This window comes from Phoca vitulina, unplaced genomic scaffold (assembly GCF_004348235.1).
Source record: "Phoca vitulina isolate PV1807 unplaced genomic scaffold, GSC_HSeal_1.0 scaffold45, whole genome shotgun sequence".
NCBI classification, from domain to species: Eukaryota; Metazoa; Chordata; class Mammalia; order Carnivora; family Phocidae; genus Phoca; species Phoca vitulina.
In genome coordinates this window covers 10,238,609-10,265,628 of record NW_022589748.1, presented here as the reverse complement: position 1 = coordinate 10,265,628, position 27,020 = coordinate 10,238,609, and the positions used below count along the sequence as shown (strand labels likewise).

At 45.7% G+C, this 27,020-nt stretch overlaps 1 protein-coding gene and 1 long non-coding RNA gene across 3 annotated transcripts in view; both read left to right on the top strand.

Annotated features, from left to right (window-relative positions):
• The first annotated feature begins 133 nt into the window (after window positions 1-133).
• On the top strand, window positions 134-15,780 carry LOC116648834. Its single transcript, XR_004302573.1, has 3 exons — window positions 134-248; window positions 1,573-1,728; window positions 15,268-15,780. It is a non-coding gene; the product is annotated as an uncharacterized LOC116648834 (long non-coding RNA).
• A 2,046-nt stretch (window positions 15,781-17,826) lies between these two features.
• ITGAL (integrin subunit alpha L) overlaps window positions 17,827-27,020 on the top strand; it is a 38,139-nt gene continuing 28,945 nt past the window's right edge. For both annotated transcript variants that reach the window (XM_032431035.1, XM_032431034.1), the window contains exons 1-7: window positions 17,827-18,022; window positions 19,076-19,178; window positions 20,027-20,121; window positions 20,234-20,301; window positions 21,549-21,666; window positions 21,792-21,922; window positions 22,736-22,881. In XM_032431035.1, the coding sequence (XP_032286926.1) occupies window positions 17,968-18,022; window positions 19,076-19,178; window positions 20,027-20,121; window positions 20,234-20,301; window positions 21,549-21,666; window positions 21,792-21,922; window positions 22,736-22,881 (716 nt within the window). In that variant the 5' untranslated portion in view covers window positions 17,827-17,967. The remainder of the gene's footprint in view (window positions 18,023-19,075; window positions 19,179-20,026; window positions 20,122-20,233; window positions 20,302-21,548; window positions 21,667-21,791; window positions 21,923-22,735; window positions 22,882-27,020) is intronic.

The window sequence follows — 27,020 nt, the reverse complement described above, 5'->3', positions numbered from 1 at the left end:
ATCCAATGACGACTTCGCTACCGAGAGGCGGGCTTCCTTTCGTCTAAAAGATAAATTACAAATCAACCGGCAGCTTGCGAAATTGGTCCCGGCGAGGTTACGCGGGAGTGCCATGGTTCGCTCCCCTAGTTGTAATTTAAACGATCTCTAGGGAGCGGCTGGCGGAACTTTGCGCCCCTAGAGGCAATTTAGCAAGGGCAGCATTTTCGAAGACGAGGAGTATCGGTCACATGGCAGATCTCATGCAGGTCAGAATTGTCCTAGGGTCATTTGACAGCGCTCGTGACCAATCCAGGATAGGAAAATAGCCCAGGGAAAAATTCGGAAAGAATAATGAGAAATTAGATATTAAATTACTACCATTAAGCAAGCAAACCGTAGCATCAAAATAATGAAATGTTAAAATGGGCTTCAAAGAATTTTAAGGCTCAGGGGAGCCTAGCTGGCGGAAGAGCATGCGACCCTTGATCTCGGTATCGTGAGTTACAGCCCCACATTGGGGGCAGAGACTACATTTAAAGAATAAGATCATAAAGTCTTTTAAGACTCTGAAGTCCACCACTGTGTGAGTCACTTTCCCTCTCCCGGAATCAGTTGACTCATCTGGACAACAAAGTGGCTTATCTTGTTCTGTTCTAAAGTTTCTATATATCTTTAAGTTATTATGTATGAGTATCTGTGATGTATCCATTAAGAGCAATTTGCCAATATCTATTAAGAATATAACTGCACATAATACCTTTGACTCAGCAGTTCCAATTCTAGGACATCCTACAGATGTACTCAGAGCTGTGACTGGGAAATGATAGAGTTGTTTTATTTTGTTTTGTTTTTTTCCTGTGCTGTTTGTAATATCAACATACTGGAAACAACTTAAATGTTTATCAATTGTGATTAAGATAAATCGTGGTACATTTATATGATAGACTACCCAAGCAACTCTAAAACAGAATGAGAAAACACTGATGTAATTATATTGATAATAGTTACAAGCCTAAGAGGCACAGTTCTAAATGCTTTAGTATATTAACTTAGTTCTTACAAAAACCTTTGAGTTAGGATTCTTTCCACATTTTACAGATAAGGAATAGACTGCACAGAGAGATTTAATGACCTACTCAAGGTCATAGCCAGTTTAGAATGGAGCTGGATATGAATCCAAGCAATCTGTTCCAAAGACCACCAGGTTATATTGCCTATGATGTTTGTTAAGAGAAACAAGCAAACTTCAGAGCAATATTTATAGAATACTATTATTTGTTGTAAAAGGGGGGGGAAATATATTCAATGGCATATTTCTGGGAGGAGAATCACCAGAAACCGGTGAATCAATTGCCTCTGGGGAGAGAATGAGGTGGTTGGGGATGGGAGATTCTTCATTGTATTGTCTTTTTGTTCCTTTAACATTTGGAACTTAAAATTTTTTTTTAAATATTTGAGTGTATTACATACTTAAAAAAAAAAAAGAACAACCTGCCTATGGGACTATAAATTGGTGCAACCATTTTGTAAAAGAGTTTGGCCTTAACTGATTAAATCAAACATGCACAAATTCATGCATTTCACCCATAGGTGGAACTCCCCAGGAATTCTACCCATAAAACATGCCCTAGAGAAACTCTTGCAAAGGTGCCTCAGGAGACACGTGCAAGAATGTAGCAGCTCTGGAGATTGATTACACAACAACGTGAAGGTACTTAACACTACTGAACTATACACTTAAAAAAGGTAAGACGGTAAATTTTATGTTATGTGTATTTTACTACAATTAAAAGTATAAAAACATAGGAGATACTTATAGCTCTTATAGTAAGTCATTACATTTGGCTTTATTATTAAGGCATGGAGTAAATTGGAAGAAACTCGAACGTTAAAATTAGACTGAGTTGCAGTCTTGGCTCTCCTAATGACCTTGGGCAAATTGTCGAACCTCTAGGAACCCGTTTCACTACCTATAAAATAGTCCTTTCACCTGAAGATAATGATAGACACCAGACGGAGTGTTTATGAGAATTAAATTTTAAAAATGTGTGTGAAGCTCCTAACACAGTTCCTGGCCGATGATAAGCTGTTCATTTTAACTACTGTTAATGTGGATGTAGGGGCTGGAATTTAAATTCACAAAAGTTGTAACATCTTGGAAATTTTTTTTATAAAAACAAGTCCATTTGTCTTCCTAAAGAAAAAGAAGACTGTAATGCCAGGACACTGGAAACAACCTGTGTGTCTGTTAACACGGAATGCATAAACGAATCACGGTATAACTACACAATGGAATATTGTTTATCTGTGAAAATGAATGATAGGTCTAGGCATCATCAATAAGAGTAATCTCAAAAACAAAATGTTGGGAACAAGAAGCCGGTTGCAGAAGAATCCATAAACCAAGATGCCATTTATATAGAATTCACCAGGCAAATCAATATAATATACTGATAAGAGATGCAAAATGACAAAAAAATGTTTTTAAAAATAAGAGAGTGGATGATTAACAAAATTTGGCATAGGGATTACTTCTGGGGAAGGGGGCCTAGGGGACCCGGACTACGTTAAGTTCTGTTCCTCGGGCGGGGTTATAGTTACATGATGTTCTTTAAACCACGCACATCTATTTTCCCACGCTCGTTTTGTAAGCTGTATGTTAACATGAAAAAAAAAAGAAAATGTGCTATATTTTAGAATTAAAAATACTGAAGGTAACTGAGGGTTGCTGGAGTGGAGGGGGGTGGGAGGGATGGGGTGGCTGGGTGATAGACATTGGGGAGGGTATGTGCTACGGTGAGCGCTGTGAATTGTGTAAGACTGATGAATCACAGACCTGTACCCCTGAAACAAATAATACATTATATGTTAATAAAAAAATAAAAATACTAAAGGAAACATGAAATAATGAAAAAGCAAGAGATGTGGAAGCAAAAGACCTCTGGATATTGTCTGACCTTTGGATTTGCTGTCAGTGAGCTGTCTGCCCTTGAAGAAGTGATATAACCTCTGTACACCTTAGGTTCCACTTCTGTAAAGTGAGGGTCATCATCTCTGCTTAGGATCTGGTATAGGGGTCCTATGAAAATCTCAACTATGAAAGTTTCCTTGCAAAATGTTCAGTGTATTGTACCTGTGAAGGATCTTCCTATCACTAAGGGAAAAATGAAAACACTCTACTACATCTGTAGTCACCTGGGTTAAAAAGTGACTAGATCAGGTGCCCCTGTTTATATGCTCTCTTTGTTCTTTGGACTTTCTCCTCTCGGCATTTAGGACAGTTTGTAATTTTTTTTTTTTTAAGATTTTATTTATTTATTCATTTGACAGAGACAGAGCAAGAGAGCACAAGCAGGGGGAGCGGCAGAAGGAGAGGGAGAAGCAGGCTTCCCGCTGAGCAGGGAGCCCAATTCCGGGCTCAATCCCAGGACCCTGAGATCATGACCCCAGCCGAAGGCAGACCCAACTGAGCCACCCTTTTTTTTTTTTTTAAAGACTTTATTTATTGGGCCCCTGGGTGGCTCCCCCTGCTTGTGCTCTCATTCTCTGGCAAATAAATAAATAAAATCTTTAAAAATATAAAGATTTTAGGGCACCTGGGTGGCTCAGTCGTTAAGTGTCTGCCTTCGGCTCAGGTCATGATCCCAGGGTCCTGGGATCGAGCCCCACATCGGGCTCCCTGTTCGGCGGGAAGCCTGCTTCTCCCTCTCCCACTCCCCCTGCTTGTGTTCCCTCTCTCGCTGTGTCTCTCTCTGTCAAATAAATAAATAAAATCTTTTAAAAAAATAAAAAAATAAAGATTTTATTTATTTGAGAGAGAGAGCGAGAGAGAGCACAAGTAGAGGGGAGGGGCAGAGGGAGAGGGAGAAGCAGACTCCCCACTAAGCAGGGAGCCCAATGCTAGGCTGGATCCCAAGACCCTGAGATCATGACCTAAGGCAGCCACTTAACCGGCTAGCCGCCCAGGCGCCCCTATAATTCTTTATTCATGTGATTACTCCACGACTGTCTGCCCCACTAGTCTGTAAGCTGCAAGGGCAGGGGCTGTCCTGTTGTGTCCTCCCTGGCTTCCTTGGCACTTTACATGGCAATGACATTTGATGAACGAATACTTCATTTTATGCAACACAATTTGCTGAGCTCATATGATGAGCCAGGCCTGGTGCTGAGCATTTTGCACTTAATTCATCTCCTCATTAATGCTCATAGCAGCCCCAGGGGATTGGCATTATTAGCTTCATTTTAGAGATGAGGAAACTGAGGTCCCTAACAGGTCAGGAGTCCTGCCCAGGGTCACCTAGTGAGAATACAAACCTAGGTCTGTTGACCTGAAGGCTGGTGCTCTATCCCTCATCCTGGGCATTCCCCCCCTTGAGAATACTAACAACCCCCATCATGCACCTTGAGGAACCAGGACTCTTTGGAAGGAAGGTTTCTTTTCTTTTCTTTTTAAGATTTTATTTATTTGTCAGAGAGCAAGCGAGCACAAGCTGGGGGAGCAGCAGACAGAGGGAGAAACAGGCTCCCCATAGAGAAGGAGCCCTATGTGGGGCTCGATCCCAGGACCCTGGGATCATGACCTGAGCCGAAGGCAGACGCTTAACAACTGAGCCACCCAGGCACCCCTGTTTAGTACACTTTTAAAAAATATTTTATTTTATTTTTATTTTTTAATGTTTTGTTTTTTTTTTTAAAGATTTTATTTATTTATTTGAGAGAGAGAGAGAATGAGAGAGAGCGAGTACATGAGAGGGGGGAGGGTCAGAGAGAGAAGCAGACTCCCTGCTGAGCAGGGAGCCCAATGCGGGACTCGATCCAGGGACTCCAGGATCATGACCTGAGCCGAAGGCAGTCGCTTAACCAACTGAGCCACCCAGGCGCCCTATTTTTTAATGTTTTTAAATATTTTATTTTATTTTATTTTTTTAAAGATTTTTTATTTATTTATTTGAGAGAGAGAGAATGAGAGAGAGCAAGCACATGAGAGGGGGGAGGGTCAGAGGGAGAAGCAGACTCCCTGCCGAGCAGGGAGCCTGATGCGGGACTCGATCCAGGGACTCCAGGATCACGACCTGAGCCGAAGGCAGTCGCTTAACCAACTGAGCCACCCAGGTGCCCCTAAATATTTTATTTTTAAGTAATCTCTACACCCAAGGTGGGGTTTGAACTTACAATCCTGAAATCAAGAGTCTCACACTCTGTTGACTGAGCCAGAAAACTTATTACAAAATCATTATGTTGTCATTGGAGAAAAATCACAAAATTCAGCTTAGTAAAAAAGAAGAAAGTTAAAATAACTCGAAATCCCTTCTCCCAGAGAGAAGTACTTGTAACAGCCTAGCAGAGGGAATTTTAGACATTTTCCTTTAATGTGTTAAGGAGAGCCACTACCTCACACTGAACTCCAGGGGGCGCCCTGTCACTCCCTCCAGGCAAAGTGGAGCTCTGTGCTCTGTGTATTTGCATATACTTTTTAACTTTTTAAAACAAAAATGGGATCATTCCAAGTATTTCTAGTAAGAAATAACATAATGGATGAAAATAATCTGGCATGTAATAGATGTTCAACACTCCTGCTGGGTTCATTCATAAATATTTATTGAAAACTTTTTTTTTTTTAAGATTTATTTATTTATTTGAGAGAGAGTGCAAGCAGGGAGGGGCAGAGGAGGAGGGAGAAAGAATCCGAAGCCGACTCTGCTCTGAATGCGGAGCCTGACATGGGGATTGATCCCAGGACCCTGAGATCATGACCTGAGCCGAAACCACGAGTTGGACGCTTAACCAACTGAGCCACCCAGGTGCCCCCTATTTATTGAAAACTTTTGTGTACTAGATACTGAAGTTATAACAATGAATGCCAGGCAAAAATCCCTGTCCTCATGGAGCTGACATACTAATGGAAAGAGATAGCAATAGATAAGATCAATCATTTGTTAGTTAGAGATAGATATTGAGGAGGGAAAAATGAAGTCTGAAGAGAGGGAGGGTAGGAAGTCTGGTATGTGAATGTGTCTTGTGTGATTGTAGCCAGGGAAGGCCTCACTGAGAAGGTGACTTTGAAGTAAAGGCCTGAATAAAGAGAAGAATAGCATGCAGATATCTGGGAAAGAGTGTTTCGGGCAGAGAATGGCAAGTGCAAAGGGCCTGAGGCAGGAGTGTACCTGGGGCATTCTAGGAGCAACAAGGCAGTAAGGATGACTGGTGCACACTGAGTGGAGAGAGCTGTAGGAAATGAGGTCAGACAGGTGTGTCACAAGGTTGGTGAGGATGGCACAGGACATAGGGCCTTACAGGTCATTGTAGGACTGAGATAATCTGACTTTGCTCTAGCTTTTACTCTGCATTCAAACCCCAGAGGTCAAAATGTTCCCCATTGTTCTGAGCCCCCACCACCCTGGCCCAACATCCAGGTCAGTGTCCCCATCGCCAGCCCCTGAACCTAAGCCTGACCCAGGCCAGGACAGCCTCAGCCCCCAATCCCACCTCCCCTGGGTTTGCCCCGTGGGGCTGCCAGCAATAGGCTCTCCCTTGGGAAACTCGAGAACTGACACCTATGTTCACAGCCCCTCACACTGTTAACCATCTTTCATCACCTTATGGGGCAGGAAGTTTCATCTTTACTTCTGGGGTAAATGTGAGACGCCATACTGAGTTACCTCTTGCCATAAGAACGAGAGAGACACAGGACAGAAAGAGACTCAGAGTGATGGCAGAACTCAGAGAATGGAAGTTTTGGAGATGGAGATAAAGAGCGAGAAGGTGATTGGGAAGGTGCAGAGAGAGGGACTCATGGGATAACCTGGCAGAACAGCATTCCTGGCAGAACAGCACTCCTGGCAAAGGCCCCAAGACGAGCAAGCCTCATGTGTTGGATGGAGGCCAGTGTGGCTGGTGACAAGTGGGCGAGGGAGAGAGCAGGAGGAGGTGACACAGGAGAGACAATGAAAGGCCAGATGTGCAGGGCCCCTGGACTATGGGATGGCCTTTGGCTTTGGCTCTGGGTAAGATGGGAGCCACGGGACGGTTTAGACCAGAAGGGTGACATGGTCACTGTGGCTGAGGTGAGGGTAGACAGGGTTGACAAGTGGATACAGAGAGACAGTGAGGAGCCTCCTGCAAAAACCCAGGGGAGAGACAATGGTGACTTGGTTACATCAGAGATAATGACAGGTGGTCATATTCTGGATATTTTTTGAAGGCAGAACCAACAGATTTCCTGATAATTAGATGCAAGATCTGATGGGTTAGGGCGCCTGGGTGGCTCAGTTGGTTAAGCATCTGCCTTCAGCTCAGGTCATGATCCCAGAGTCCCGGGATCCAGGCCCCCATCACGCTCCCTGCTCAGCGGGGAGCCTGCTTCTCCCTCTCCTCTGCCTCCCCTGCTTGTGCGTGCTCTCTCTCTCTCTAGCATGTGCTCTCTTTCTCTCAAATAAATAAGTAATCTTTTAAAAAAATGATCTGATGGGCCATGTGAAGAAATTCTGGACTTTCTGTCCTAAGAGAAAGAGGAAGTCACAGGATTGGTTTTAAGCAGGGAGGTGACATGGTTGTATTTGTAATTTTGAAAGATCACTCTGGCTGCTAGATCAAGAACAGACTGGAGAGGAATGATGCAGCAGAGGATGGTGGTGACTTGGATTAAGGTGGAGTACGGTATGGGATGGACAGAACACAGCATAGTTCTCTCTGCCTCAGGGCCTTTGCACAGGCCACTCTTAATTACCCAACAACCCTTCATGCCCAACAAACACTGTTATCTTCAAGACTTCAGGAGGTCCCTCCCCTGTGATCCCATAACCCTGAAATTTCCTTGTTTTAGCAATTATCATGCTAGATTTCCTCTAACATCTGTAAGCTCCTGACAGCTGGGACCACGCCTCACTGGATTCCAGGAGCTCAAGGCCCAGCATGGGCTCTGGTGCAGAGAAGGCCTTAGAGAGCATTTGTTGAATGAATAAATGGAAAGAATGTGAATGAGGTGGGAGATTGACACCCTGATATTTGGAGCTCACCAAAGCACTGCAAATCCTTTATTATTATTGTTTTCTGATTATAAAAGTAATGTGTGCTCTCTATAAAAAAAGCCAAATACTACATATATAATGAAAGAGCTCTAAAACCTCATCCTCTATACTCTAGAAATAATCAAGACATCTCTAGAATCTAGAAATAACTATGTAGAGTCCAGTAAATACCCTTCCCCCAATTTTTTAAAGTTTATTTATTCAAATAGTCTCTACACCCAACTTGGGGCTTGAACTCACAACCCAGAGATTAAGAGTCAGGTGCTCTTCCAACTGAGCCAGCCAGACAGCCCTCTTCCCCCACCAAATTTTTTTTAATGTATACACCAAAAAATGAAGTGTTTAAGATATAACACACACTAGGGGCGCCTGGGTGGCTCAGTCGGTTAAGTGTCTGTCTTTGGCTCTCTGCTCAGTGGGGAGTCTGCTTCTCCCTCTCCTCCTGTGCTCTCTCTCTCAAATAAATAAATAAAATCTTAATAAAAAAATATGTAACACACACTAGTAATTTGCTTTTCTTCTCCTTACATTATCATGACAATCTTTCTATGCTAGTACATGTAAATCTACCCTATTTTGTTAAAGGCTGAATAGTATTTCATAAAATGCACTTATTTAACTGGTATAACCAACTTCCTATTATTGTTAGATACTCAATTTATTTTTTCCTTTTTTTAAAAAAAGATTTTTATTTATTTATTTGAAAGACAGAGACAGCGAGAGAGGGAACACAAGCAGGGGGAGTGGGAGAGGGAGAAGCAGGCTTCCCACGGAGCAGGGAGCCCGATGCGGGGCTCGATCCCAGGACCCTGGGATCATGACCTGAGCTGAAGGCAGACGCTAAACGACTGAGCCACCCAGGCACCCCTATTTTTTCCTTTTTTAATTAAAGTATTTCCTTGAATATCCTCGTTGCATTTATTTCAAGGCACCAGATTTTAGGAGGATCGTTGAAACGGGCGTTCTTCCTGGGGTGGTCAGAGGACTTGAGACTTTGTCTTATAGGGAACATTAGATATAATTGAGGATGTTCAGCCTGGAAGAGAGACCCATAAGCCTTGTCCACATTTCTGAAGGGGCTTCCAGAAGAGAAAGAGAACAGATTTGTTCTGGGCATTTCAGCCGGGCAGAACCAGGTCTAAAGCATGGAAGTCACAAAGAAGCAAGCTCGCATGTAATACAAGAAAGCATTTTCCTACAAGCAGAGCTGCAGGAGATGCAGTGGATCTCCTTGGGAAGTCAGGAGCATCCAGTCTCAGGAGGTGTGGAAGGAGAACCTGGTTGAAAATTTAATAGGAAGTAATATATAAGGGGTTTTTGTGCAGTAGGCCAAAGTTTAATTAGGTGATATTTGAGAGTCCTTTCAAATCTGAAATTTTGTTACTACGCTTTTTTTAAAAAGATATTTATTTATTTATTTACTTGAAAGAGAGAAAGAGAGGAGGGAGGGGCAGAGGGAGGGGGAGAGAGAGATTCCCAAGCAGACTCCCTGCTGAGCATGGAGCCTGACATGGGGCTCAATCTCACCACCCCAAGATCATGACCCCAAGATCATGGCTTCAAGATCATGACCCGAGCTGAAACCAAGAGTCGGACACTTAAGCGACTGAGCCATCCAGGTGCCCTGTTACGACACTTCTAATCGAAGGTATCATAAAGGATGGCACAAAGAAGTTGGCACGATGCCTCAGGGCTGGGAAGGTTTTGACAAATGGCAATGGGGATGCACGTTCCAGGCAAAGGGGATAGGCTGATGAGAGATTGAGGGGGCAAAGTAGGGCATGAAGCTAAAGAAAATTATGGAGTAAGATTGAGCGTTAGCCCAGGTAACTAAGAACTTCAGAGGTTGAGGGTGAGGTGGCCAGATGCTGGTTTTTGTATAGGACCCTGTTTCCTTGGCAGTAGCTGATTACTGTAGGGTGAACATTTCACCCCAGCTCGGCCAGATTCTCTTTCCTAAGAGTGTGGAAATTCAGAGTATATGGAAAGTTGGGCTGAGGTTGGCATTGAAGGGCAACCTTCTTCAACCTTTGTTGAAGAGGTGGAGAAGGGTGCCCTCTTCCATCCACCTGGAAGACCTGATCGTATTTGGGTTCTTCTAAGGGCTTTGTGATATCCTTTAGATAAATGTATTCGTTTGCTTTCTGTCAGCTCAAATGGGTTCCTGTGACTTGCCACGACATGACATTTGGCCAAGACCCTCTAAATTAAGAGGGAGTCATCCAAGGCTTTGAAGGGAGTCATCCACAGCTCCTGATGGAGCTTCAGGAACATTCAGCTGGAGGAGCAGTGGCAGAAAGGATTGAGAAGAGTCTGATAGGTGGTGAGACCAGGGAGGAGGCCTTCCTTATCACTTAGATAATCAACAGGGCTGCTGCTTCCCCCAAACACTTCACCTCATTATACAGTGCAAACACGTCATGCAATGACAAGTCTTCTAGGTTCTGTTTGACTTGTTTTCTAGATGGACTCAGGCTACCTCGTCAGAAGACGGGAGAGGTTTCCTTTTCCCCAGGGAAGGAGAGTTATGGCAGGGAGTTCACTTACCTTGATGCAACAAATAAGATAGGCTGGGGTTACCAATATCCTCATTGTAAGCCAAATGTGAGTTTTGGTCATTTTGGAAGTCCAAGAACAACTGGGCGTGTCTGGAGAACTAATGGGGTGACCCAATAGAAGACTAGTCAAGAGGGAGCATCAGAGCCCTAAGGGGGGGAGGCTCAGACTAGAATGAGCTTGACCCCAATTTAATTGTCAAATTGTGAAATTTTAATTGTCAGAGGGGAATAGCGGTCCTTCCTGTACATATAGCTATTCTGCAGGTCGCTCTGGCTCAGCTCCCTGAACATAAATCAGTGAGAAAGAGTGAGAGAGAGATTGGGAGATAGACACAGATTGAGACAGAGAGAGAGAAAGTCATAAGTAAAACTTGAAAGAGCTTCTTTACTAGCCTGTACACACTGGAGCCCAAGCAGGTGGAGCTTAGGGTAACTCAAAGCAGAGAGAGAGGCTCTTCCTGACTCCACCACAGCTTTGGTGTTTTAAGGGCTTGGGGCAAATAGCCAAGAATTGTTTTATCTATGGTTTTGGTTATAGAATCACAGCCAAGATGTGAAGCCCGGAGCAGCTCCCGTACAAGGGAGTGGAGTACAAGTGAAATACCTCTGAAGACTTTCTGAAATAGCAGAGACTTTGCAGGAAGCTGGAGATCTTGTCCTAGCAGGTGGGGGTAATAAGGCAACAACATGGGAGTATTAACATTCATATGATCCTATTTGAACTCACAGACTGGTGAGTCCTGCAGAAGCCTGAGCTGTGTGGGGAGGAGGGAACCAAGGCCCAGAGAGGTGAAGGCAGGTTTTGGCACAGCATAGCAAGTCAATGCTGCTTGGAACTGGTTCCCAGGCTTCTGGCCCGGAATGATAGGCTCTTTTGGACACAATCAACCATATGCCGAGAGGCTGGACGCGGAGCCTCCAGAGTGAGGTCACTCAGTGATAACAGGACCCCGTGGATTGCATGTGAATACTCAAGAGTGCCAGCTGTAGAAAATCCCTACCTGTGGTGCATTCAGCTCAGCCCTCCCTCAGAAAATCCCAGGGAGAGTTTCTAGGACTTTAGAATGCCCTGGTGCACCTAGCCATGAGATCATAAGGGCCTTGGAATAGGGTGGTGGCCTCTGTGCCGCACCCACTCTGGGCCCCTCTGGGCCTCAATGACCTCCCCTCCCCTGAGGCCCAGCCTCCTTCCCCGGGGAGTTTCTCCCTCTAACCTGCTGGCAGGTGGAAAGAAGGGGAAAGAGCACTGTGGTGAGCCAGATATTTCTGTTAGAACCATCCTGACCAAAGTGGCCTATGTTACTCTACCCAGGAGGAAGTGGTGGGTGGGGAGCCCGGGCGAGGAGGTAGCAGCTGATGGCAACCAGCAGCATTTGCACCAGCAAATCTTCAGTGTGAATCTGAGAAGAGAACTTTGCCCTGGTTTGTCCTGGGTTTGTAGGCACTCAGGCCTGGTGGATTGGGGGTGGGGGGCAGGGGAGGCCCCAGCTTGCTTTTCCTGCTGCCATCTACATCAGCCAGGAGCCCATTGGTCCCCGAACATGCCCAGAGGCTCCCTGCTGCCACACCTTTGCTTATTCAACATTTTATTCGTTTAAGCACCACAAGAGAAAGGGTTCAGCATGGCCATACTGTGGACTGGAACTAGGGAGGCCATCAGGAATGGAGGCAGCCCTCCAAGCTGTCACCACTCCTCATTCATAGACCTCACGATTATCTCTTCTGACATCCATGTCTCTGTATGTCTGCAACATTCTCCCCTCACTTGTGAATTGGCTGGTCCCCTCTACGTCCTCCAGTTTCTGTTCTAAAGGGAGCCCTGCATCAGGCTCCCTGCTCAGCGGGAAGCCTGCTTCTCCCTCTCCCACTCCCCCTGCTTCTCCCTCTCCCACTCCCCCTGCTTGTGTTCCCTCTCTCGTTGTGTCTCTCTTTGTCAAATAAATAACATATTAAAAATAAATAAATAAAGGGAGCCAACTGATTACTAACCTGCCACCAGCTTATTACTTAATTTTATATATTAAATTAAATATATAATTTAATTTGGGCCTCCACTTTCAACTCCCCCAACCTCTCTTTCTTGCTCCTAAGCATCTAGACCCTGGAAAGCAAAAACCTCTTCATTATCCTCAGCAGCAAGAGGAGCCCCAAGCATTCATTCATCAGTAAATATTTGCTGACTACATATTTACCTACTATGCTCCAGGCACCATTTTAGGTACTGGGGATACAGCAGTGAATAGCAACAACAAATAATCATGAGTTTAGTTTGCAATAGGGAAGATGGACAATAAGCCAGATGGATAAGTAAATTAGATAGTATAAGCAGAAGTCTACAAGTGCTAAGGAGCAAAGTTCAAAGGAGATGATGCAGGAATGAGCCATGAGGCTTTCTTGGGAAAGAGAAGCAAGAGAACAGCAAGTGCAAAGGCCCTGAGGCAGAGGTGTGATGGAATGAGTGAAGAGCCAGGACAGCAGTGTAGTTGAAAAGGGGTGAGCAAAAGGGGGACTGGGTTTCAGAGAGATAGTGAGACAATGAGAACTGTGGCTTGCATTTTGAGTGAAATGGAGAACCACTGGAGGGCTTTGAGCAAGAAAGTAACATGATCTGATCCCTCTGGCTGCTGTGTGGAGAACAGACTATAGCAGGGCCAGGGTTGGAAGCAGGGGGACCAGTTAGGGGACTGCCACAAAGTCCAGGAACGAGGTGATGGTGGCTCGGACCAGGGAATGAGCAGTGATGAAGATGAGAAATGGCTGGACACAAAGTCTTGTTTACTCTCTCCAGTGGAGCAAGAGAAAATTCTCTCATCATTTTCAGATGAACCCCTAGAAAAATAAGACATAATTGAAATCATTTTACCTTACAAAAGACACAGCAGACCTGAGCCATCCAAGCCGCTGAGTGCATCTTAGATGCACAGATTCTGGGTACCCCAGAACTTCCCAGTCGAGGGTCTCATTTGTCACTCCCCTGTGAGATGATATGTTGGAGTCCATTTCCATGGAACAATGGAAAATTGGTAAGTGGAACAACCAAGCCATCCTGAAGAGAGCTGACATCTGTTGAGTTGAGTCTATTCGAGGCGCCCTTCGCCCTCGGCATTGATCTTGGGTACGGCCAGCACCATCAGTTTCTTTTCCCTTTTTCCTTTTTTTTTAAAGATTTTATTTTATTGTTTTTAAAAGATTTTATTTATTTATTTGACAGAGAGAGACACAGTGAGAGAGGGAACACAAGCAGGGGGAGTGGGAGAGGGAGAAGCAGGCTCCCCACCGAGCAGGGAGCCCGATGCGGGGCTTGATCCCAGGACCCTGGGATCATACCCGAGCCGAAGGCAGACGCTTAACCAACTGAGCCACCCAGGCGCCCCTTTAAGATTTTATTTTTAAGTAATCTCTACACCCAACGTGGGGCTCAAACTCACAACCCCGAGGTCAAAAGTCGCACACACTCCACCGACTGAGCCAGCCGGGCGCCCCGCATGATCAGTTTTGTACGGTTCATTTGATGCACGCAAGATAACATTAAGCAGAAAGCACCTACTGAAGCTAATTTCCTTGGGAGGGGGTGACAGTATGGCGGATGCTCCGAGTTTCATAGACTCCTCTCTAGATACTTTGCCTATTTAAACCCTGATGAGTCATTGTCTAGCTAAGTTAGAGCACAGAGTATGGAGAGACGACGAGGCCCTTGAAAGCCATGCCAACAAACTTGGACGTGATCTTGTGTCTGCAAAAGGGGGAATCACCTGAGGTTTTAAAGCCTAAGAGAGACATGCTCAGGTTTCTTGAGGTTAATTCGGAATTCCCCAGGAGGTAGAACCTTCTCTAGAGGCAGGGGAGTGAAGGAAGAAAGAGCTGTAGCGGTTGTAAATTGGTCACATGGGAACTGATGGGGATTTGAACAAATGGAATGGAATTGAGAGACCCGATTGGGCCCTCAGAGAACTGACAATCTGAGAGATGATGAAGGCCCATGACTAACGAAGTGTGTGTCTGTGTGTGTGTGTGTAAGGAAAATCCTGCCTCAGGATTTCCTCACGTGGCCCAGCCTGAGATCTCTGCAACCCAGTTCTTCAAGGGAGTCACCTGCTCTCTCCATCATGGAGCCCCTGACACTCTAGAATCCTTGGGGCTTACTTGTACTTTTGTAGCTTCCTCAGCCTTAGTCCTCAAACAGAAGGGGAAAAAATATTCTTTTGTTCTTTTAAACTGAAAACCAGCATCTGATAAATGTGTAAATGAGTTGCTTGCCTACTGAAGCATACAGCTAAACTATGATCCAAGCAGTGGGAACGTTGAGATCATTTCCTGAATTCCTTCTGCCCCAGATGTTAAGACTGATACACTTGAAGTTTCTATAAACTTAAGCCCTCATTTAAGAATTTAAATTTTGAAGACGGTCTAAAGGAAAACCTTCACTCTAGAAAGGGCCAATTTGACTATTAATTCTGGGTTAGATGTTCTGTGGTGAGCCAACAGGTCCAACCTGTATGGTTAATTACTAGAACTAACAAATTTTTTTCTGTCATGAAGAATGTAGGGCTCTAAATTGTTACCAATGGTTATTTTTGAGATTTAGGAGTGTGTGTGTGGGTGGGGGGGAGTGGATATTAAAAGAGAGTGTTTGTCCTTTTACTTTACACGCTCCGGTAGTGTTTGAATTTTTAAACATGTATTCTTTTTTGTAATTTCAGAACAACTAAAAGAATTTGATTAGATGTAAATTGTAACGGCTGTACAGAGGATCAAAGGAAGCCAGTCTGAATTATCTGATTTTAACTGAATTTGAAAAAGACGATCTGATATTATCTAAGTACCAGGAGGCAACTCGTCACGTTGTAGCTGCCTAGCAGCAGATTATAATGCGTCTGCAAAAGCATCCGACAGGCCATGACCCTGGAAGTGGCCTTGCAAGCTGAGCAGGATTTCCTTACAACACAGGGAGAATCTGAAGGGCCTTCCCACTTTCCCATAAACAAATACAAGTTCCTCTATTCTGTTGTGTTTTTATTTTTATTTTCTAAAATTATGTAGGTTATACATCCTCACTGTAAAAACAAAATCCAGACAATACAGACACATGAAAACCTTATTCTTTCAGAAGTAACCACTGTTTGGAGTTTGGTTGTGTGTCCTTTCAGATTTTACACACGCACAATTTCAACTCCTAGTTTTCTTTTTTTTCGTTTTTTAAGTAGGTTCCACACCCAGTGCGGAGCCCGGCATGGGGCTTGAACTCACAACCTGGAGATCAAGACCTGAGCCGAGACCAAGGGTCGGATGCCTAAGGGACTGAGCCACCCAGGCACCCCTTCCTTTTTTATTTTTTTAAGATAGAATTCATATACCATAAACTTCGCCATTTTAAAGATTTTATTTATTTATTTATTTATTTATTTATTTAAATTTATTTGAGAGAGAGCGAAAGCAAGAGAGATCACAGAGGGAGAGGGAGAAGCAGACTTGCCACTGAGCGGAGAGCCCAATGCGGGGCTCGATTCCAGGACCCTGGGATCATGACCCAAGCCAAAGGCATCCACTCAACTGACTGAGCCACCCAGACGCCCCAAACTTTGCCATTTTAAATAAGTGTACAATTCAGTGGTTTTCAAAGATTTTTTAAAAATTTAAGTAATCTCTGTACCCCACGTGGGGCTCAAAATCCCAACCCCGAGATCAAGAGTCACATGCTCTTCCGACTGCACCAGTCAGGCACCCCCTATTCAGTGGTTTTTAATATATTCATAAAGCTGCACAATCATCACCCCAAAAAGAAACCCTATACTCATTAGCAGTCACTCCTCATTCCCCACTCCCCCCACCCATCCTGGCAACCATTAATCTATTTTCTGTCTCTGAAGATCTACCTATTCTGGACATTTCACTTAAATGGAATCACACAATATGTGTCCTTTAGTACCTGGCTTCTTTCACTTAGCATGTTTTCAAGGTTCTTCCACGTTGTGGCATGGATCTGTGCTTCATTCCTTTTTACGGTTGAATAATATTCCATCCTGTGGATAGACCACATTTTGTTGATCTATTCATCAGTTGATAGACATTTACATTTTTTCCAGTTTGGGGCTAATATGAATAATGCTGCTATGAGTATCCACGTATACATTTTTGTATGAACGTACATTCTCAGTTCTTTTAGAATTGCTAGGTCGTATGGTAACTATGTTTAACTTTCCTTTGAGAAACTGTCAAGCTGTTTCTCACAGCAGCAGCACCATTTTACTGGCAACGTACAAGGGCTCCAATTTCTCCACACCCTCATCAATACATGTTATTTTCTTTCTTTCTTATTCTAGCCATCCCCATGAGCGTGAAGTGGTACCTTATTTTGGTTTTTGATTTGCATTTCCCTAAGGACTAATGATACTGAGCATCTTTTCTATGTGAGTGGCTGTTTACATGTCATCCTCAGGGGCGCCTGGACGGCTCAGTCAGTTAAACATCTGACTCTTGGTTTTGGCTCGGGTCATGACCTTGATGTCCTGAGATCAAGCCCTGTGTTGAGCCTCATGTCAGGCTCTGCACGCAGCGGAGAGTCTACTTGCCCCTCAGCCCCTCCCCCAACTTGCGCGCGTGCGCATGCACTCTCTCTAAAATAAATAAAATCGTGCATATCATCTTTGGAGAAATGTTTATTTAAATTCTTTGCCCATTTGAAAAGCTGGGTCAATTTGTCTTTTTACTGTTGAGTTACGAGAGTTCGTTGTATATTCTGGATGCAAGTCCCATAGCAGATATAAGATTTGCAAATATTTTCTCCCATTCTGTGGACATTTTTTTTCTGTCTTTGAATAAAAATAAGTTACTAAATATACTGTCTGTAATTTGTTCTTTTTCTTCATCAGTGTATTATGGGCCTCTTTCAATGTCAAGAGAAAACTATGTCATTCTTTTCCCTACGTTATTTTTTTCCTTCCTTCCTTCCTTTCTCTCTCTCTCTCTCTCTCTCTTTTTTTTTTTTTTTTTGGTGGCATTCCATTATGATTGCTCCACAGTTTGTTTGACCAGTCTTCTGCTGAGCTTCACAGAGTCTTCAGTTTGTGTGTTGGTGAAAGACAAGGAATCAGCAACTCTTGGACTGGAGAGACAATCATCTACCTACTGTGCTGTCTGTTCCTGGATGATGTGAAAATGCAAGCGGGCACAGGAAGTGTCTCTAACCTGCTTACACTTCCTCTCAACCAATGCGGTTTCACAACCCCTCTAGGCTCACCCCCACCCAGTGTCACCAGCCTGGCGCCTCTGTGAGAAAGTCCCACTGTAAGAGGCCCTGGGGCATTATCATTTCCTTCTTTCACCCTGTCTGGATTGTCAGCAAATCCCCAGGGCTCTCTGAGCCTGGAGTGTTGGATTAGGTCCCTCCAGCTGCTGGAAAGATGAACTCCTGCATCATCGTAATGAGGCTCCTGCTGTCTGGGCCTCTTCTCTTTGGTAGGCAAGGGAAAAGGGGACGGGAAGGGAAGGGACATGTGTCTGTGGCCAGGGAGACTGCAGGGCTTTGTGGAACTGGAGTAAATGAGCAGCTGCTGGAGGGTGGGATTGGCCATAGGTGACCGTAAGGCTCAGGAATCTTGGAGGGAGAAGGGGGAAAGGAAAGAAAGAAAGTCAGAGTCCAAAGTTGAGGCAAGGTCTGGAGGGAAAGACAGAGAAGGGAGACACAGGTGGGCAAGAGAGAAGCGGAGTGGAGTCTTAAAAGGAGGCAGATGGCTAATGGGTACCTGGAGCTGTCGCTGGGGTCTGGTCCTGCCCGTGGTACGACCGTGTACCACCACCTCAGCCCTTTCCCCTTTCTGCGCCTCAGTCCATTCGACCGAACAAATGGCCGGGCAGCTTCTCTGCCATCCTAGGATGCGGCGGAAAGAAGCCTGATGCCTGGAAGGAAAGCAGAGCCAGAAAGGACAGTTAGGGACTTGGAGAGGATGCATAGGCTGCTTGAGGTGGGGGTGACATGCGGGCATCTGAGCGCTAACAGAAGGAAGAGACTGGTGCATGGTAGGGCGGGCCGTGAGGGAGCATTAGATGAGAAGCAGTTTCACAGAGACCAGGGGATCCTGAAACCATGAGTCTGTGGGCAGAAGCCTGAGGCTAATTATCTTGGGTCTCAGGCCCAAAGGAGAAGTGGGTGTGTAGGGAGACGAACCCTGCCATGGGGCAACCCCATCGCCTGGGGGCCCTTCCATCTGCCTCTTTCTCCGGGACCTCCGCCTTCTCACCCTTCCTTCTTTGCTGGGAGGTCAAGCGGGCTCTGGGTAGTAAGGCTTCGCTGCTTCCAGATTTCCCCGGAGTCAAGGCCCCCAGGGGGAAGGTCCCGTTCCGCCTCTCGTGCCGGCCGCCTGCGGGAGGAAGGAAGGAGCCGGGTCTCTGCGGGTGGGCCGCTCACGGGGGGCACGTGGGCGGCGGCCAATCAGCGCTCGCGGCTCTGGGGGCACGTGCGGGGCACTGACCAGCCGGAAGTGCCTGACCGCACCCCCTGCTCTCCCTCAGCCCCCGCCTCGGGCTACAACCTGGAAGTGCGGCACGTGCAAAACTTCTCCTTCCCACTCGCCGGGAGGCATTTTGGGTACCGCGTCCTGCAGGTTGGAGACCGGTGAGCTGCCGCCCCAGGCCCTCCCTGCCCCGCAGAGCCGGGACGGGCGACCAGGCCACCAGCCCCCCGGGTGGGCCAGATCCGGGGAACCGGCAGGGAGTCTCCTGTCTGGAGGCGTCGTGGTGGGAATTCTCGGAAACGGGAGCGAGGCCATCAGATAGTAGGACGAGGACAGTCCATGGTTAAATCTCCACACGAGTGCCTGAAAAAAGGGAAAATATCACAGCCCCTAAAGGGCTTTGCAACACTTCTAGATTCCCCACTGGTGCTCTGACTAGACAGTGAGAGGCTTGATGGCAGGGATTTTCCCCCTCAGCCCTAGTACATGCCCCAGCCTAGCACATAGTAGATATGCCATAAATGACTTTTTAAAAAGATTTTATTTATTTATTTATTTATTTGAGAGAGACAGTGAGAGCACGGGCAGGGAGGAGGTGCATAGGGAGAGGGAAAAGCAGACACCCCACTGAGCGGGGAGCCCAACGCGGGCTCGATCCCAGGACCCCGGGACCATGACCTGAGCTGAAGGCAGACGCTTAACCAACTGAGCCATCCAGGCGCCCCCATAGATGACTTTTGAATTGATGACTGATTGAGTGAACTCATAATGTGACATTCTGGCACCTCATTCTCTGGACCTCAGTTTTCCTAGACTATAAATGGAAAAGATCCTTAACTTTCTAGAAGTTTGAGGTATTCAATAGGGAAGAGGTAGGGGCCGAGGAGCCTCCCTGAAAGGGACTGGCTGCATTTCTTTGAGATACCTGTGGATCTGAACCCCCCTAATGGGTAGGAGTGGATGGGTAAAGACGGGACAACTCCGTCTCACAGGTGAGATTTCTCATCAGGGTTATCGTGGGAGCTCCAGGTGAGGGGAACAGCACGGGAAACCTCTATCAGTGTCAGCCAGACACTGGCCACTGCCTTCCAGTCAGCCTGAGTGGTGAGTACCTGGTGAGGGGCCTGGGAGGAATGGTGTCCCAGGGAAGTTGAGGCTGGCCCTGCCACACCTGGGTTACCTAAGTTCCTCCAGACCAATCTCCTGGTGCCTACAGGTTCCAACTATACCTCCAAGTACTTGGGGATGACCTTGGCGACAGACTCCACAAGTGGAAATCTTTTGGTAAGAATCTTGTGTAGTGTGATATCAGTCCATGTTAAGAAAGACAGATTGAAAAGAAAGAAGGAAAAAGTGGAGTAAAGATCCTATAGAAGATTACAGGCATCAGAGAGATTCTGATTCAATCAGGGCTTATTAAGAACTGAGTATGAGCCAGCTAGTTTTGAGACCTTACTTATGTCGGTTTTTTCCAAATATGAAATGTGGCCATGGATATACAGAGATGATTTTGGTGGTACACAAACTTTTAATGTTTTGTAGTTATATTTTTATTTAATGGTTTATTAGGAAAAATATACAACACATCAAATTCGTGATTTCTTGGATCGAATTGCTTGGGATAAGGCTAAAGTTTAAATAAAAAGTAAATTTAAAGTAAATAAAATATTAAACAAATAATAGTCTGCATGATATGCCCGCATGGCAGAAATTGTGAAGTGGTGCACTAAAGCCTGAAGTTTGGGAAACACTGCTTTCTCTCTTTTAACCTTCAAGACACTCGGGGGAGACAGGGATCAGTATACACATTTTACACATGAAGAAACAAGACCCAAGGGGTTAAGAGACTTAGCCAAGGTCACATGGTTTTAAAGAGGTAAAGCCAGGATTTGAATTAAATTCCCATTTGATTCTAAGCCCATTGATCTTTACAGTTTATCCCAGCAGCATCTTCTGACACAGGTATATGAGGGATAGAAGGCTGGCTGAGTGAAATATTTAGCCAGCATTTACTGGGAGCTTGTTTACTTAGCTCCTATTACATGCCAGCCAATGTGCTAGGCTCAGATGGGGTCAGAGGAGTGAGATACAAAGATGACCTGAGCCCTGACTTTCCAGAAATTGCAGTCTGGCAGGAAAGATAGTCATAAATGAAAGAAACAACGTTGTATATTCTGGGGATAGTGAGTGATCTGGCTTAAACACGGAAGGTGTGATTGGAATCAAAGGGGATAGATCTGGAAATGTAGGAGAGTGCCCAAATGTAAACAGTATGAATGCCAAACGCAGGAGTTTAGACTCTATCTTATAGGCAGTGAGCATTCACTGGCACAGAGCTTTGGTAGGAAGGAGGGAGAGGTGGCTGTAAGACCTGGAGGCAGAATTACCTTGCCTTGGTCTCCAGTTGGATGTAGGGAGTGAGGTCAGGGGACGGTGACCCTGAAGGTTCTTCTTGGCTGATGATGCCCAGAAGACACACAGGAAGAAGCCCCAGCCCCCCCTCCCCCTTTTTTAACCTTTGCCTCCTTCAGGCCTGTGATCCTGGGCTGTCTCGAATGTGTGACCAGAATGTCTACCTGAGTGGCCTGTGTTACCTTTTCCACCAGAATCTGAGGGGTCCTGTGCTGCAAGGGCGCCCTGGTTATCAGGGTAAGGAGCTGGGGATCCAGGGGGTAAAAATTTCTCCCAGGGAGCTGCCCATACAAGGAAAACAGCATGGGCAGGTCAACCCGTGGAGACACTTCACCAACTCCCTTTGTGTCTGGGGTCTGTAGAATGTATAAAGGGCAACGTGGACTTGGTATTTCTGTTTGATGGTTCAATGAGCTTGCAGCCAGATGAATTTCAGAAAATTCTGGACTTCATGAAGGATGTGATGAAGAAGCTCAGCAACTCTTCCTACCAGGTAAATATATTAATTAGTTTTCCTGTTTGTAGGCAATAGATGCCTACTTGAGCTGGCTTAAGGCATAAAAGAAAAATTTAGTATGAGGTGTCTCCAAAACCTAAAGGCATAGTTGGACTGGACCTCTGGAAGAGACAAGCACTAGGAAGTAGAAAGTGTCTGGGATTCTCTTTAGTTCTCATTTCTGTTTCTTTTTGGCTTTTGCTTCCCTCTTCTCTCTCCGCACACTGACTCCCACAGCTTCTTTGGATCACATGGGCCTGTGGAAAGCTCCTAAGTTCACGTGTTAAAGTTTCAGGAGGGTCTTTTGTCCTCTCCACCAACCCCTCCCTCTGCAAATTCCAAATTCTTGGAGGATAGATTGTGACTGGGCTAGCCTGGGCCAAGTGGCTCTCTGTGGCCCAACAAGCTGTATCCAGCTTAGCAGGGACACTCAGCAGAACATCCCCACTGGGAAGGCAGGCCGACCCAGAGGACAGGAGTTCAGCAGACAGCACTACATAAGGGATCAGAGGTTTATTTAATTGTATTTCTGTGTTTGTGTATATATTACCTCATTTTCAAAAGAATGTTTTGAGGCAGGGATGTGGGGTTGGGTTACCCAGGTCCCAGATAAGAAATAGACTGGAAGGGGCACCTGGCTGGCTCAGCTGGAAGAGCATGCAACTCTTGATCTTGGGGTTATGAGTTGGAGCCCCATGTTGGGTGTAGAGATTACTTAAAAATAAAGTTGAAAAAAAGAAGGAAATAGATTGGAGCAGACAAGTAGGAAGGGCTATGTAATGATGTTTCATTTCTTGCTTCTTTTTCTAGTTTGCTGCTGTTCAGTTTTCCACGGACTGCAAAACAGAATTTAATTTCTTGAAATATGTTAAGGTGAAGAACCCTGATGTTCTGCTGGGCAAAGTAGAACACATGCGCCAGTTGACAAACACCTTTGGCGCCATCAACTATGTCGCGTGAGTCCCCTTTTGTAGGAGACAGCCCACCCGTCAGTTGCACTGGCTTCTTCAGGTTTCGGGGTATAGGAACTCAACAGGTGGGCTTAGCAAGGGGCAGGTTATTGTAGGAATTCAAGTGGAGCAATTTTAGTCCAGTTTCTTTTATTTTTTTTTTTTAATTTTAAAAAAAAGATCATTTATTTATTTATTTGAGAGAGAGAGAGAGAGAGCATGAGCAGGGGGAGGGGCAGAGGGGGAGGGAGAAGCAGACTCCCTGCTGAGCAGGGAGCCTGATGGGGGACTTGATCCCAGGACTCTGGGATCATGACCTGAGCTGAAGGCAGATGCTTAACCGACTGAGTCACCCGGGCTCCCCTAGTCCAGTTTCTTTTAATTATAAGTAACAGAAATCTATACTAACTAAATCCTCAAGGGCAATTCTTTGGAGGGTGCAGGGATAGCTCATGAGGCTTTGGGACAGGGAGTAATGCCAAACCTCATGAGGAACTAGAGCCAAGACTTGGAAAGTGATTGTGAACTTGGAAGCCATGACTGAGTCACATCTGAGTTGGGGATCAGCTCTTGAAGCCAGCGTGTGAACAAAAATCTCTACTAGTCAAAATTGTCCTTGAAAAATTCCTTGAATTGTTCATAAAATTCAATATACTCGAGTCCCATATTGGAAGCTAGCATATCCTGATTTCCTAAGTCTACTATAGATTAGAAGTTTTTTCCCCCCGAGTTGGACCAGGTGGCTGTGTTTAAATTGAGGCCTAGATAAATGCAGTTAGATTGTGTTGAAGGGCCGTACTATATATTTTATTTGATTTTTTTTTGTTAATGATTATAAACAAGACATTTAGTTTTCATACTCATTTGGGGGAAAGGAGAAAAATGAGTTTGTCCTACTCAACGATGGTCTGTCTGAAAGAGTCTCCATTCATTCCATAAATTGGATAGGTTGCTTGATCTGAGGATTTTGTACTTTTCATTCATAAAGAGAACTTCTTTTGAAGAGCGTGATCAAAGGGTGAGTCTTTGTGAGCAGCTTCACTGGTGCACAGCCAAATTCCCTCTGAGTGAAGCTTTTCCCACACGGGCCACATAGGTAGGGTGTCTCTCCTGCGTGGATTTTGCCTTGCAGGAATACAGTTCCCCCCTGGTGTGAAAACCCGTCCCACGCTGTGTTTCAGGCCTGTGTGGACTGTGACGTGAACAATTCAGCTTCCTTTCTGACTGAAGGCTTTTCCACACTGATCATACCTATAGGGCTTTTCACCACTGTGAACTCTTCTACGAACAGCAAGGTTACGTTGATTCCTGAAGCTTCTCTGACAAACAGCACACTCATAGGGTTTCTGTCCAGTGTGGGGTCTTTCACGAACGGCCAGACTACCTCATCAACTAAAGCTTTTCTCACACTCCTTGCACTGATAGGGCTTCTCTCTTGTGTGTATTTGCTGATGTGTAACAAGATTGCCTTTGGCCCCAAAGCTTTTTCCCCACTGAGTACACTCAAAGGGCTTCGGACTAGTGTGGATTCTTTCATGCAAGGTTAGACTACCTTTTTGCCTGAAGAATTTTCCATATTCCTGGTACTCATAGACTCTGTCTCACTCCAGGTGAATCTTCCTGTAGTGTCTTAGAATCTGGGGACTTTTGTTCCAGTTTCTCCCTTCTGAAAGAGTTCTGGAAATCCCACCTTGAGGATCCTGTGGCCTCAGAGTGATCATATTTATGGTGGGCTTCTGTCATCACAGTCACTGAAAAAATGCTACATTCTGGGACTTTCTTCCATGACAGTCCAGCAGGGTAGCTGTTGGAAATCCAGTCATGTCCACGCCTAGCTGTATGACCTTAATCCCCGCCTCATCATCATAGCATCATAGAAATGTATTTTATAAATACTTCCTGACTACCTGTGTGCTAGGCAGTATTACAGGTCAGGAGGGGGCTGATTTTTTTCTGTAAAGGGTCAGAGGTACATTTTAGGCTTTTCTGGCCACATACTGTCTCTCTTGCATATTCTTCTTGTTTTTGTAACTGTTTAAAAACAAAACTATAAAAACCATTTTTAGCCCATGGACCATACAGAAGGAAGCTGGGGGCTGGCTTTGGCCTGTGGGTTGTTTGCCATGTTCTAGGTTCTGGGAATACAGCAGTGAATGAAACAAAAATATCTATTCTCTTGAGGTTTAACATTATATTAGGGGAGAGAAACACAACAGACAGGACCAGTTTGTAAATTAGATAATATAGTAGAAGATGTAAGTTTTATAAGGAAAAAGCAGTATTCAATAGGAAGATGAGGGAAGGTTACATTTGAGCAAAGACTCGTAGGAGGTGAAGAAGCAGCCATGCCCATACTGGGGAAGACCATTCCAGGCAGAGGGAATAGCAAAGGCCCTGAAATGAGAACATGCTTGGGACGTTCCAAGAAGAGCTAGGACACCAGGGTGACTAGAGAGAAGTAAGTGAGGGCGAAAGTAGTAGGAGATGAGGTCAGAGAGACCAGGGGAGTCTGGAGCACTTAGGGCCTTGGAGGCCGTAGCGAGGACTTTGGCTTTTCCTTCAGAGTGAGATGAGAAGTCATTGGAGGTTTTGAGCAGAGGAGTGATCATCTGATTCATGTTTTTATTTTTTTAATTTTTTGAAAAGATTTTATTTATTTATTTGACAGAGAGAGACACAGCGAGAGAGGGAATATAAGCAGGGGGAGTGGGAGAGGGAGAAGCAGACTCCCCACTGAGCAGAGAGCCCGATGTGGGACTCGATCCCAGGACCCCGGGATCATGACCTGAGCCAAGGCAGATGCTTAACCGACTGAGCCACCCAGGCGCCCCTGATTTATGTTTTTAAAAGGATCCCTCCGGGGCACCTGGGTGGCTCGGTCGGTTAAGCATCTGCCTTCACTCGGGTCATGATCCCGGGGTCCTGGGATAGAGTCCTGCTTCAGGCTCCCTGCTCCGCGGGGAGCCTGCTTCTCCCTCTGCCCCTCCCCCTGATCGTGCTCTCTCGCTCTCTCTCTCAAATAAATAAATAAAATATTTTTTTAAAAAAAGGATCCCTCTGGCTGCGGGGCTATTAGGTTGTGGAGGGAACAGGGGTGGGACCAGGGAGACCAGGAAGGAGGCTATTAAAAAATAGAGATGAGGGCGCCTGGGTGGCTCAGTTGGTTAAGCGACTGCCTTTGGCTCAGGTCATGATCCTGGAGTCCCGGGATCGAGTCCCACATCGGGCTCCCTGCTCGGCAGGGAGTCTGCTTCTCCCTCTGACCCTCCTCCCTCTCATGCTCTCTGTCTCTCATTCTCTCTCTCACAAATAAATAAAATCTTAAAAAAATAAATAAATAAAATAAAAAAATAAAAAATAGAGATGAGAGGTAACGGCGGTTTAAACAGGGTGGAAATCCATGAACAGGAGCCATGAGAGGCCGTGTCTGTGTGGACGGAGGCTGGGAAAATGATTTGCATCCAAGATGGAACAGAGGTCTCGGCCCTGCCCCTATCAGAGCTCCTCTGTCCTGAGGTCCGCCCTCTCTGCATCTCTCTTCCACCTGCCGTTGTGCACCTCCCCGCCCCCACCCCATGTGACTTTCTGCTTCCTCTTCCAAGGCAACTCATGTCATAAGTCAAGGGTTGTAGACTGGCTGCTCTTGGATTAATCGTCCGTCTCTGATTAGCTGTGGGGTGGGGACGGAAGGATCAGATGGTGCAGAGAGAGCTGCTGTCCCAACAGAAGCTGTGGGCACCCTGTTTGCTCCAGAAGGAGGCTGTGGGCAGCTGGGACTTTGGAGCGTTGGCCTATCCAGCGTTCAGGACTCCCTTCTTCCTTTTATGTCACGTGCGGGGAGCACCTGCTGTGTCAGGAGCCAGAAACACAGCAGCAAATCAGATATGTTCCTTCTTTGAGGAACTCATGGTTTGGGGAACACGGAAATGGAAACAGGTGACTTCAGTTCCCGAGGAGACTTGCTGTAGCAGAGATCTACAGGCAGCCTGCCATCGATGGTGGGGGGTTGCCAGATGAGCTTGCTCTGGAAGCGTGACTTCCCCATTTTCTCCAGCCATGGAGCCCATTTTCCATATTGAAATCTCACCTGGATCCCCAGCATGTCTAACCAATAAAAGGGTAGCTGTCATGTGGTTGAACTGGAG